Below are 13,571 nucleotides of genomic sequence, written 5' to 3'. Positions count from 1 at the left end.
AGCAAACATATGAAATCAGAAATGTGTGGAATTATGATGTAAAATTGTTGGAACAAAACACGTCCATTAACAGAAGATTAGTTTTCTTCCCACATGGACACTGAGTAAAGTGGCTGACGAAGCATTGATAATGTATCTCAAGTGAAAAAGCCAGGCTGTCAGATTTTCAAAGGTAGAATGTTATCCAGACACAGTTTTGATGTTTTATAATTGTTAGGCGTAATTTACATGAGTAGCTTTTACATGGTCAATCCATGTTTTTACCTGTTTATTTCTTCATTGGTTGCTTTGATGGTCATTCATTCATTCATTCACTCATTCACCAATATTTATTGAGGTTAGCTGTATGCCAGGGATAGGATTGCCAGATAAAATAGAGAACACCCAGTTAAATTTGAATTTTGGATAAACAATAATTTTTTAGGAATTTCTGTTTTATTCTTTTGCTACACCTAGCAACCCTAGCCAGGAACTATGCTGGCTTCTGGGCCTATACAAATAAATCTTATGTGAATTCTGCCTTCTAGGAGCTCACAGTCTAACGTGAAGTTAAGACACGAACTTAAATCACTTTAACGTAAGTGGCCCTGAGAGACACTAAAAAAGCATTTCAGAGATGATTATTGAAGTGTCCATATTAAGGTGTCTGACACCATATCCAGATGTAATGAGACCCTCTCAGGAAAATCCCCTGAATGAGCTTAAGACCTTCTGACAAGGTCACCAGAAGATTTTTCTTTCTCCCAGGAAGCAATGAGAACCACAGGCTGTGTGGTTATTGTTCTTAAGGCCAGGTGTGCCCAGGTTGCCCGGTGCCTCCTATCTGTAGTACTATCCCCTCTTCAGTTGTTTTTTGTATAAAAATCATGTTTAGGTTGCTTTATTCATATATACGCATCTCTCTACGGAATTGGGGACATTTTTGTCTATTAGTGTCTAACTAAGTAAAAGAAGATTGTGATGGGATGTCACCACAGGCTTTGCTGTCAGCCAAAGTGGCCCATCAGCTGCATCCACTCTGGGACTTTGGCTGTTTGAAAGGCTGAAGCACTGCAGGTGAAACCCTGAGCTGTAATTAACCAGGTTTAGAGAATGAGTGAAATACTTTAACCTGCCTCAGTCTCTCTGTTTCTCTTTCACTGCAGTCAAAGCATTTAAATATGATCTGGCCTGGGAGTGAGGAGTGAACGGGAGCAGAGGGAACTGCCCCAATGTGAAAGACCCTAAGACAAGTTCATAAAATAATAAAAGTTAAAAGATCCTTTGTACCTTTGAGAGAAACAGCTTGAAATTAGTAACCAAACCTCAGTAGCCCTGAGCATAATCCCTGAAGAGTGAAGCTAATGAAACCCCAGCCATCAGAGTGAATCCTGAACACATGTATGAAATCATTGATGATACTATAGCCATCGGTTGAGACTAAGTGCGATTGGCAATACCAGTGGGGCACTGCCCATTGCTTTTCTTCAAAGCCACCACTTGGTGTCTGCCATTTTCCTCCTCTCCTGCTTTGGCTCACTGTGGCAATGCTTCCTCTAAGCCACTGATATTGCTAAGCCGCAGACGCTCATCAGGTCCCAGCACGTCTGCCAAATCAACCTGCTTCAGCAGTAACCCCAAGGGTGTAAAACTTTTCCCTCTACCTGCGCTATGCTGTGTTAACAATACTAAGAATACTGTGGTAATGATAATAGCCAACATGTATTACTATGTGCAAGTCACTGTGGACAACACTTTACATACATTCTCAAATTTTTCTTTATGACCTGACCTTACGAAGTCAGTACGATTACCCCCATTTTACAGATGAAAAAACAGTCTTAGAGAAATTAAGCTATTCATTGTCACTGGTAAGAAGGAATTTGAATCCAGGTCTGTCTGATTCCAAACTTGTGGTGCCCTGTATGCACACTGCCTATGTTAGTATGGAGTTTCCCCTGAGAAACAGCCTCTGAGACAAGGATTTAAGTGCATGCAGTTTGTTTGGGAGGCAATCCCAGGAACAGTGGAAAGGGAGTAGGGAAAGTAAGATGGTGAACGGAAGAAAGCAAATAGAGGTGTGTTATCAAGCCAGTTATCCCTGGAGCCCAGTCCTGCTGGAGGACTCTGGGAGACAGTGCAGAACACACCTCAGAGTTACCCCAACCTGAGGGGTGAGGAAGTTCTCCATCATTGGCTAAGAGCTGCTTCCTCACCCTGTTCCCATCTGTCATTGACTGAGGGCTTCTTCCAGGGCCATTAACTTTCTGGAATTAACAGTTTGCCCAGCTCATGGCCTGAGCTTGCTCCTTTTGCTCCAGAAAAAAAGCTCTTAGGTAGGAAGTCACATTTGCACACAATAAGCAACCTTTTTTTTTTTTTTACATCTTTATTGGAGTATAATTGCTTTACAATGGTGTGTTAGTTTCTGCTTTATAACAAAGTGAATCAGTTATACATATACATATGTTCCTATATCTCTTCCCTCTTGCATCTCCCTCCCTCCCACTCTCCCTATCCCACCCCTCTAGGTGGTCACAAAGCACCAAGCTGATCTCCCTGTGCTATGCGGTACCAAAATGTTAACTGCAGCTCTATTTACAATAGGCTGGAGATGGAAACAACCTAAGTGTCCATCATCGGATGAATGGATAAAGAAGATGTGGCACATATATACAATGGAATATTACTCAGCCATAAAAAGAAACGAAATTAAGCAACCTTTTTAAAATTTATTTATTTATTCATTCATTTAATTTTTGGCTGCATTGGGTCTTTGTTGCTGCGTGCAGGCTTTCTCTAGTTGCGGCGAGCAGGGGCTACTTTTTGTTGCGGGGCACAGGCTTCTCATTGTGGTGGCTTCTCTTGTTGCAGAGCACAGGCTCTAGGCTCATGGGCTTCAGTAGTTGTGGCACATGGGCTTCAGTAGTTGTGGCTCGCGGGCTCTAGAGCACAGGTTCAGTAGTTGTGGCACATGGGCTTAGTTGCTCTGCGGCATGTGGGATCTTCCCGGACCAGGGCTTGAACCCGTGTCCCCTGCATTGGCAGGCGGATTCTTAACCACTGTGCCACCAGGGAAGCCCCAATAAGCAACCTTTGAAAGCATATGGATGGGTGCCAGCAACCTCTGCACAATGCCTTACAGAGATTTTAATAATTTTTAGCATTTTAATCACTACTGTTTCTCTCCTTCGGTAAGGGACAAGTCCATAAGGGCTGCAGGGCAATAAGTGACTGACACTGTGCTGTAGTAAAATCACACTTGACCTTCAAACCTGACACATTGTCCCAAACCAGCTACTTTGTGTAACTTCCCTAGATGAGATCATTCCGAAGGGGCTCTCTTGATCCTTGCTGCGTCAGACCCATCCCACTGGCCTTCCTATCGTGACCAGAAATATCTGAATCCTAGGATGACCTCAGTTAAGCTGTCAAACTGAGACCCCTGTAACATATGGTTTGTATTTCTCCTTTAAAAAGAACAACACTCAGGAAGCAATAAAACCAAGATTTTTTTTTAAGAAAAAGAAGTGGGCTACTTCTTTCCTAAATTAAGCTATTTTGATTAAAGTGAAGACTGCAGATACTTTTAAAGCTTCTGTTGGAAGTGCAAAGATTATGGCTCAATTCCATTTTCTCCGTGCTCCATGCCCTCTTTCTCCTTGATGCTATTCATCTGGCACCTCTTTCTCCCTCATTAACCAACAGCTTCCAAGACCACCAGGGCCCTGCAGCAGAAGGCACTGGACACTCAAGTGTGGAAAGCTGGTTTTGAATTATGTAAGAATAGGATTCTTAACCTGAAATTCTTGGAGAGGCTCCTGAATGCCTCTGATAAAATTGTATACATCAGTATGTTTCATAAATGTGCACATTAGCATTTTTCTGAGGAAAAACTATAAAACTTTTAGCAAATTCTCAAAATTGTATAGGATTTCAAAAGATTAAGAACCCTTGTGTTAGAATTAATTCCAGATGTCACCAGGTGACTTGAGGAAAAACAGTAGGGCAGTCTCAGATCTTTCCAAGCAGAACTGAGTTCGTGTTCCTAACATTTAATTTATTATTCAGTCCACAGCTTTTGTGAATCTTGTCTCCTAGCTACAGATCTTAACGTGTGTTTTTAGTTTAGATTTTTATATACTTTGCAACTTTGGTGTTTTCCTATAAACTGGAACATGGTTAAACATGAACAAAGGTTTTCACACTTTAGAGGCGAGCTGACTGGATAAAGCCACTGGTCCAACGTACTAAATTATAAAATACTGCCTAGACCAAGCTGAGTTGTTAACCATGATACAAAACTTCGCTACCAGGGCTTCCCTTCCCTGGTGGCGCAGTGGTTGAGTCCGCCTGCCGATGCATGGGACGCGGGTTCGTGCCCCGGTCCGGGAAGATCCCACATGCCGCAGAGCAGCTGGGCCCGTGAGCCATGGCCGCTGAGCCTGCGCATCCGGAGCCTGTGCTCCACAACGGGAGAGGCCACAACAGTGAGAGGCCTGCGTACCGCAAAACAAAACAAAACCAAAAAAACCCTTCGCTATCAGGCTCAGAGGGCTGAGTCCTGAAAAATCCTGAGTCTTGGAGCATTCAAGTGGCTGGCAGTCCCAGTGCAACAAAGCAGTCCAAGCGCTGGTTGGTTCACTTATTTACTCAACAATTTAAAAATCCCTACTCTGGGCTTCCCTGGTGGCACAGTGATTGAGAGTCCGCCTGCCGATGCAGGGGACACGGGTTCGTGCCCCAGTCCGGGAGGATCCCACGTGCCGTGGAGCGGCTGGGCCCGTGAGCCATGGCCGCTGAGCCTGCGCGTCCGGAGCCGCCTGTGCTCCGCAACGGGAGAGGCCGCAACAGTGAGAGGCCCGTGTACAGCAAAAAAAAAAAAAAAAAAAAAAAAATTCCTACTCTGTGCAAGGCATTGTGCTAGGTAGTAGGGATGCTACACTGAATAAGTTTCCTGCTTTCATAGATATTAAATTCTACTTGGGAAGACAGACATTAACTAACTAATCACGTAAGTGAAAAGTGATGCTGTAACAGCATAGTATAGGGGCACACGAACTAGGTTGCAGGAGTGGGGTGGAAGGAAAGGCTTTCTTGAGAAAGTAACCAGAGAGCAAACTCAGAAGCCTATGGCTTCAGTTACCACAGATGACTGAAAAATGTGTTTCTGTAGCCCATATCTCTCCACCAAGCTCCAGACTCAAATAACCAGTAGCCTACTTGATATTACTTGTATGACTCCAAGGCACTTCTAATCTACATGCCCCAAAATGAGAGTTCCTAGTTTGTAATTTTTTTTCCATAATAAAATGTTGGGGGGAAATGAGTTCATAAACTTCCCTCCTAAATATCATCTCTCCCACTACCCATCCAGATGCAAAACCTAGAAACCAAGGCCAATGTAAATACCTCCTCTTTGCCTTACTTCCCAAATTTATCACTAAGTCCTGTTCATTTTACCTCCTATGCTTCTCTCACATCTGTCCTCTCACATCTTCCCACACACCACCCTCCATTCTAGCTACTAACGTATTTCCTCTGGACAATATGGTGGCTTTCTATGACTCTGATCATAGTAGGAAACAGAAAACACTCTCAGCTAGACTTCTAATGACAGAGTTGTGGATGAGGAAGCCAACAAGGAGTGTTCAGACACCCAGAGAGTAGCAAAACATTATCACCCTGAAGGGACAAGGGGAGCAAATGTTTTATTGGAGCCTGGAGAGAACTGGAGCCCAGTGGCTTCTCTGAGTTGTAGTCTCAGAGAGCCAAGGCATCAGCCAGAATGGTGCTAAGAGGGGAGGAATTCTCCAATCTCTCTCCTCTTTCCCTCCTATCTTCTGCCAGGTGACTCCTATTGACTAAACAAAACCTAAAGCTGACACGCAATTCTGAGTGATGCCATCCTTGCACACAGCTTGTGGGAGCCAGGGTGGGCAAAAATCTCCCCATCCTCCAAATACTGCATATCTGTGCTCTGATCGCTAATTGATGTTCCTGATCACAGGGGTGCAGACAAAGAGGTGGGTGGCCACTGTTGTTGCACATCCCTCCATTGTTGTAAGCCCCTCCCCCTCTGGATGAAGTGACTCATGAGATTTAAAGGGCTGGCACCCTTTCTTCCTCCTTTCATTTTTCTCTTTTTCCTCTTTTGAGAGTCAGACATTAAAGACTGGGATATTCAAAAGCAACTGTTGTTGCTATACAGGGAAAATTAGAACGTGACCATGCATGCTCAGGGAAAATCTTAAAGATTCAACATACACACAAAAACTGTTAGAACTAATAAGTGAATTCAACAAAGTAGCAGCATACAAAGTCAACACACAAAAATTAGTAACATTCCTGTACAACTAACAATGAACAATCTGAAAAGAAAATTAAGAAATTTCCATGTATGTACAATATGGAAATTTCCACTATGTATAATATTATACATATTATAATTCCATGTATAATAGCCTTAAAAAGAATTAAATACTTAGGAATTAACTTAACCAAGGAAGCGAAAGACTTGTACAATGAAAACTTCAAAACAATGATTAAAGAAATTGACATAAATAAATGCAGCACATCCCATGTTCATGGATTGAAAAATATTTTAAGATGTCACCATTACCCAAAGTAATTCACAGTTCCAATCCCTATCACAACCCCAGTGCCAGAGATGGGAAAACTCATTCTGAAATTCATATGGAATCTCAAGGTACCCTGAATAGCCAAAACAATCTTGAAAGAGAAGAGCAAAGCTGGAGGAGTTACAGTTCCTGATTTCAAACTTACCACAAGGCTACCATAATAAAATCAGTTTGGTACTGGCATAAAGGCAGATAAATAAACCAATGGAATAGATAGCCCAGAAAGAAACCCTTACGTACTTGGCCAAATAATTTTTGAAGGGTGCCAGGACCATTCAATGGGGAAAGGACAGTCTTTTCAACAAATGATGCTGGGAAAACTGGATATCCACATGCAAAAGAATGAAGTTGGACCCTTACCTAACATCATATATGAGAATTAACTAAAAATGGATCAAAGACCTAAATGTAAGACTTAGAAGTATAGAAATCTTAGAAGAAAACATAGGGCAAATCTTCATGACATTAGATATGCCAATAATTTCTTGGATGTGACACCAAAGACATAGGTAACAAAAGAAAAAAAGGGACAAATTTGAAACTTCATGAAAATAAAAAAACTTCATTTTTCAAAAGACAATATCAACAGAGTAAAAGGGCAACTCACAGAATGGGAGAAAGTATTTACAAATCATATATATGGCAACAGATTAATACCCAGATATGTAGAGAACTCCTGAAAATCAACAACAAAAATACAAACAACCCAATTTTTAAAAGGGCAAAGGATTTGAATAGACATTTCTCCAAAGAAGATATGGAAATGGCCAATAAGGACATGAAAAGATGCTCAACATCACTAATCATTAGGGAAATGCAAATCAAAATTACGAGATACCACCTCACACCAGTTAGGATGGCTACTATTAAAGAAACAAAAAAATAGGGCTTCCTTGGTGGTGCAGTGGTTAAGAATCCACCTGCCAATGCAGGGGACACGGGTTCGAGCCCTGGTCCAGGAAGATCCCACATGCCGCGGAGCAACTAAGCCCGTGCGCCACAACTACTGAGCCTGCGCTCTAGAGCCCGCGTGCCACAACTACTGAGCCTGCGTGCCACAACTACTGAAGCCCACGTGCCTAGAGCCCGTGCTCCGCAACAAGAGAAGCCACTGCCATGAGAAGCCCGTGCACCGCAACGAAGAGTAGCCCCCGCTCGCCGCAACTAGAGAAAGCCCGCGCACAGCAACAAAGACCCAACGCAGCCAAAAATAAATAAATAAATTTAAAAAACAAAAAAATAAACAAAAAACAGAAAATAAGTGTTGGTGAGGATGTGGAGAAATGGGAACCCTTGTGCACTGTTGTGAAGTAAATCAGAAAGAGAAAAGCAAATACTGTATGCTAACGCATATATGTGGACTCTAAAAAAAAATAAAATGGCACTGATGATCCTAGTGGCAGGGCAGGAATAAAGACGTAGACATAGAGAATGGACTTGAGGACACGGGGGGCGGTGGGGCGCCAGGGGGTGAGGCTGGGGCGAAGTGAGAGTGGCATGGACATATATACACCACCAAATGTAAAATAGTTATAGCTAGTGGGAAGCAGCAGCAAAGCACAGGGAGATCCGCTCGGTGCTTTGCGAGGACCTGGAGGGGAGAGATAGGGAGGGTGGGCGGGAGGCTCAAGAGGGAGGGGATATGGGGATCCATGTATGCATATGGCTGATTCACTTTGTTGTACAACAGAAACTAACACAGTATTGTGAAGCAATTATACTCCAGTATAGAGTATATTTAAAGAGTATCCATCGTTTACCCTCCTCATTGCGTGGCTGACCGGGAGCTGAGGCTCCCTGCACTGCCCAGCATCATGAGAGAGTATTTTACCTCATATTGCTAGCCTGGGAAAAGATCAAAATCCAGAATTCAAAGTACAGTTTCTACTGAATGCATATTGCTTTTATATCATCATAAAGTCGAAAAATCCTTAGTCGGACCATCATAAGTGTGGACTGTCTGTACACAGTTGGAAAAAGTCTAGAAGGTAATGTACCAATGTTAAGAGTGGTGTTCCCTGGATAGTGGGATCATGGGTGATTTTTATTTCTTATCTATAAGCATGTATTAATTAAGAAGTATTAATTAAGAAAAATCAGAATAAGTTTTTTGTTTGTTTGTTTTGTTTGTTTTTTGCGGTACGCGGGCCTCTCACTGTTGTGGCCTCTCCCGTTGCGGAGCACAGGCTCAGCGGCCATGGCTCACGGGCCTAGCCGCTCCGCGGCATGTGGAATCTTCCCGTACGGGGGCACGAACCCATGTCCCCGGTTTCGGCAGGCAGACTCTCAACCACTGCGCCACCAGGGAAGCCCCAGAATAAGTTTTGACAAGTCTAGTCAACTAAGAAAAACATCTGAAACCTCAGGTGAATACGTTAAACACTTATAGGAGAGGGATGAAGAAGGGAGAGGTTTTCACAATTTAATCTAATTCAAAGCTAAATTTATTAAATACCTAGTTTCCCCAAATCACTCAGTATGAGTGTGCAATATATTGGTGGACAGATTTCAGTTTCTGGGTTATTTTAATTCTAATTAAGACTTTCAAAAGGTAGATTTTTTTCCTTTAAAAAAATGAAATCAATTAGGTTTTTAATTTCTCCCCAACTTGATTTAAAACATTAACCCAAAACTAAATGCCTTAAAAAAACAGACATTCACATTAAAATTCGTGCAGCATGCTAATGGTAAGAATATTGTTATTCTTTATTAACAGTGATTACCTCCACTGAAGGGTAAACAACTATGCTTGGAAGTAAAACCAAAATCGCAACTAATGAGCGCCGTTCTGAGATCGAGGGCCACAAAATGAAAAATTTGAAACTGCCATCATAATTACGCAGAGATAACGAGACCGAGGATTGATTTTTATTGATTATCAAGAACAAATACATTCAAAATGGTATACTAAACACCAACTAAAAATACAGTCAAAACCCAGAGCCAGAGGAAACCTGTTCAGAAACCTGTTCGCCCTCTACCGCAGTCCCTTCCTCTGGTCCCGGCGGGTCCCCTTCGCCACTTCTCCCAGCTGTTGCAGGGCAGCGCTCCTCCATGGAAACTCTCGCTGCAGGGACGCAGGACGGAGAACTCAGGTCTCCCAGGTGATCCGAAAACCCGCTCAGCCCAGCGCTCCAGCTGCTCGCCTGGCCCTTCCTGGAGAGGCCTTGCCCCGCCCCGCCCCCTCCCGCCCCCTCCCGCCCCGCCCCCGCCCCGCCCCTCCCGCCCCGCCTCCGCCCCGCCCCTGGCCACGGAGAGCTCGCCGGCGTCCTGTGCGTCTCTCGCCCTCCGCCGCAGTGTGACGAGCCGGGGCCGGGAGGGACCTATTGCGCAAGCGAAGGGCGCTGGGCTGCGGGTAGGAGAGAAGGTTTGTCTGCGCGCCACAGACAATGAGGCGCGGCGTTCGGCGGGCTCCTTCCCGGAAGCGGAAGCTCAGGGGGCGGGCCAAGGGGGGCCGGGAGTTCGCGGCGGTTAATTCCTTTTACAGTGCGCCTCTGCTTCACTCCTTTTGGGCTTTTCTGAAGCTGCGAGAGATGGTCAGGTCCGGATCTCGACCGGGCCAGGTGAGGTCTGCGGACCTGAGGAGTCCACTGTGAGGGTGGAGAGGGACGGAGGGAGTCCTCGGGCCGGGAGACGTGCAGAGCTCCCTGGGGCAAAAAGTAGAAACCGAGACAGTGCTGCCGCACTAAAAGTAAATGCTGGGAGAGGAGATGAGGCGGGGGTGGGGTGGGGACCTAATCGTAACACCCTAACACAGCCGCTCTGCCCTTAGATGTATATTCTGTTGTAATCGTTGGGGTCCACCTGAGCGCTGGCTTTGGTGTGGGCCCCGGGTTCGTGTCCAGCCTCCGCCGCTGGGTGGGTGACTTGACCTCTCGGAGTCTCAGGACGTTGTTGCATCAACTACAGGTTCTCGGCTTTTCCAACAAGTGCCGCTACTAGCTGGATCTTCCGTCACAGTAGCTGGTATTTTACTACTAGTTAAAAAAAGAAACCACAACTCTCCCAGTTAGTGTCCCTGTATTTAGTCTTACCCCTCCTCAAATGCACGCCCCTCATCGATTCTCTTTTCTGCTTAAAATCCAGCTCTGGAACACTTCTTTCTGTTTTTTTTCCAAGATAAAATCTCAGTTCTTTGGCCTGTCCACACAGCCATCTTTCGATCGGGCCCGTGCATTCCTTACCAGCCTCCACCCCCATTCCAGTAATACCCAGAGCTATTAACCTGTGTGTTCTCCAGTGCCCTGGGCGCCCGTGTTCTCTCAGGCCTCTGTGCCTTTGCTCTTTATTCTGCCTAGAATGCCCTTCTCTGCCCGAAATCTCCGCTTTCCGTCTCTTGTCCCTCAGCTCAAGGACCACTTACAGAAGTCTTGTCCAACACTCTCACATTTCCATCGTTTGGGTGCCCCTCAGCGCCCCTTTTGTGCCCTTGCTAACCCTTATCAAGCCATTTTTCAGCCTAGAGCATTGCTCGGCTTCCTCCGCTACTAAACAGTTTATCTCTGTATTTTCAGGTAATCAGTCAACCAATAGGAATCAGTAAGTCCTCACTTAGACCCTCTACTTAGAGTGCTCTTACTCCTCCTTAAGTATAGCCACACACGCATCCCTTTGTTTGGTCTTCCTTCACTTATCAACTCACTTCTAATGCTATCTTCCCCATTAACGTGAATTTTACATTTTTTTGAAAACCTGGTTCCAGATTTTCTTCATGAGTACTTCCAGAGCAGCCCCACCCTTATAGATCTTTCTTTTCTATTGAATGAACGCAGAATACGTGCAGTCAGCAAGGGGGGAAAACATGGTTTTTGTAGTCACAGTCACCTCCGGATTCAAATTCCAATTCTGCCACTACTGTTATAGTGATAGTAAGCAAAGTACTTTTTATTGCTCCGAGCCTCCTTTTCCTTATCTATAACATAGGTGTAAAATTCTGCCTCAAAGAATTGGGGAGGTTAAATGAGAGAACCTGATAAAACATCTGTTTCACACTTGGCATAAATTGTGCAACACAATTTAGCCCCCTTAAAAACAGTTTATTACCATCTCGATAATAATAGCAGCTAACATTTGGTTAGCACTACTACAGATATTACATATAATTTCTCATTTAATCTTCACAATAGTCTTAGGAGGTAAATAACACTCCTCATTTTATTGATGAGGAAATTGAGGGATGGAGACTTCAGATAACTTCCCTACAGTTACACAACTGGTTAGCAGTGGAGACAGGATTGATACCCACATAGCTGGTGCCAGAGTCCATTCTTTTAAACATTACTCTTTTAAACATCTCTTAGATATATGACTTTGAACAAGCCACCTTTCTGAAAATTAGGTTCCCATCTCACAGAAGTAATAACAACTCACAGGGTGTGGATTAAGTGGAAATGAAAGGCTTTAGTACACTAAATTATTCCACAAATATAATTTTATCTTGCACTTGTTGGTAGGAGATATGACTCCTAAGAAATATTTATGATTTTCTCAAATAGCAAAGTAGAAAGTTTAATGATAATACTTAGTGGGAGTAAATATGAGATAAAGCAAACTGATTCTGTCATGCATTGCCATTTGGGGCACTTGTTTTGGAAAGTGGTTTTGCAGTTTGTATCTAGGTCCTTTAAACAACTAATAACCTGTTATCAAATAATTAAGCTTTTAATCTTGAATGTGAAAGGCTATTTTCAGTATATGAAAACATTTATTTCAGGTTTGTTTTTTGACTGTGAAAAATATGAAGCAAACCAAGGGCACATTATATTACTTCCGCTCAAGGAAATACTATACAACCATTAAAAAATTTGAAGACTATGTTAATATGGAAAAAGACTTAAAAATAAAAACACAAGACTCAAAATTGCAACTATCTAGTCATGATGACTAAATAAATAATCCATATGAAGCCCCAGTAGCAAATAGCACAGCTATTGCCTAGATCTTGGTTTTTAAATACTGTTTTCTACTAAAAGGAATCATGACTTTTGGGAGAAATGGTCAACTCTAGGGCTGAGACCTAGATATATAAAAATAAAATGGAAACAGCAGAGTGAAAAGGCAACTTATGGAATGGGAGAAGAATTTGTAAACCATATGTCTGATAAAAGGTTCATAAACAAAATATATAAGGAACTCCTACAACTCAACAGCAAAAAACCAAATAACCTGATTGAAAAATGGGCAAAGGACTTGAACAGGCATTTCTCCAAAGAAGATGTACAAATGGCCAACAGGTATATGAAAAGATGGTCAACATCACTAATCAAGGAAATGCAAATCAAAACCACAATGAGATATCACCTCACACCTGTTAGGATAACTATTATTAAAAAAAGCACAAAACAACAACAGCAAAAAACAATCCAGAAAATAACAAGTGTTGGTGAGGATGTGGAGAAATTTGAATCTTTGTACACTTGTTGATGGGAACGTAAAAGGGTGCAGCCACTATGAAAAACAATGTGAAGTTTCCTCAAAAATTAAAAATAGAACTATCATTTGATACAGTAGTCCCCCTTTGGATATTTATCCAAAAGAATTGAAAACAGGATCTTGAAGAGATATTTGCACTCCTGTGTTCATGTAACATTATTCACAATAGCCAAGATGTAACAACCTAAATGTCCATTGATGGATTAGTGGATACACAATGGCATGTTATTCAGCCTTAAAAAAAGGAAGGGAATCCTGCTATATGCAACATGAATGAACCTTGAGGATACTGTGCTAAGTGAAATAAGCCAGTCACAGGGCAAATATTGCATCATTCCACTTATATAAGGTATCTAAAAATAGTCAAACTCATAGAAGCAGAGAGTAGAATGGTAGTTGCCAGGGGCTGGAGGGAGGAGGAAATGGAGAGTTGCTATTCAATGAGTATAAACTTTTAATTATGCACGATGAGTAAGTTCTAGAGATCTGCTATAATCATCATACTATAGTTAACAATAC

General features: G+C 42.9%; 1 protein-coding gene across 4 annotated transcripts in view; it reads left to right on the top strand.

Moving 5' to 3' along the window:
- The first annotated feature begins 10,052 nt into the window (after positions 1–10,052).
- Positions 10,053–13,571, top strand: part of CCDC14 (coiled-coil domain containing 14) — a 52,508-nt gene continuing 48,989 nt past the window's right edge. For all 4 annotated transcript variants that reach the window (XM_082624533.1, XM_082624531.1, XM_082624532.1 and 1 more), the window contains exon 1: positions 10,053–10,183. In XM_082624533.1, coding sequence (XP_082480659.1) covers positions 10,154–10,183 — 30 coding nt within the window. In that variant the 5' untranslated portion in view covers positions 10,053–10,153. The remainder of the gene's footprint in view (positions 10,184–13,571) is intronic.

The sequence above is a fragment of the Mesoplodon mirus genome (assembly GCF_964341445.2).
Source record: "Mesoplodon mirus genome assembly, chromosome: 6".
Taxonomy (NCBI): Eukaryota; Metazoa; Chordata; class Mammalia; order Artiodactyla; family Ziphiidae; genus Mesoplodon; species Mesoplodon mirus.
Note: the sequence above shows the minus strand (reverse complement) of the source record. Positions and strands in the feature narration are given on the sequence as shown.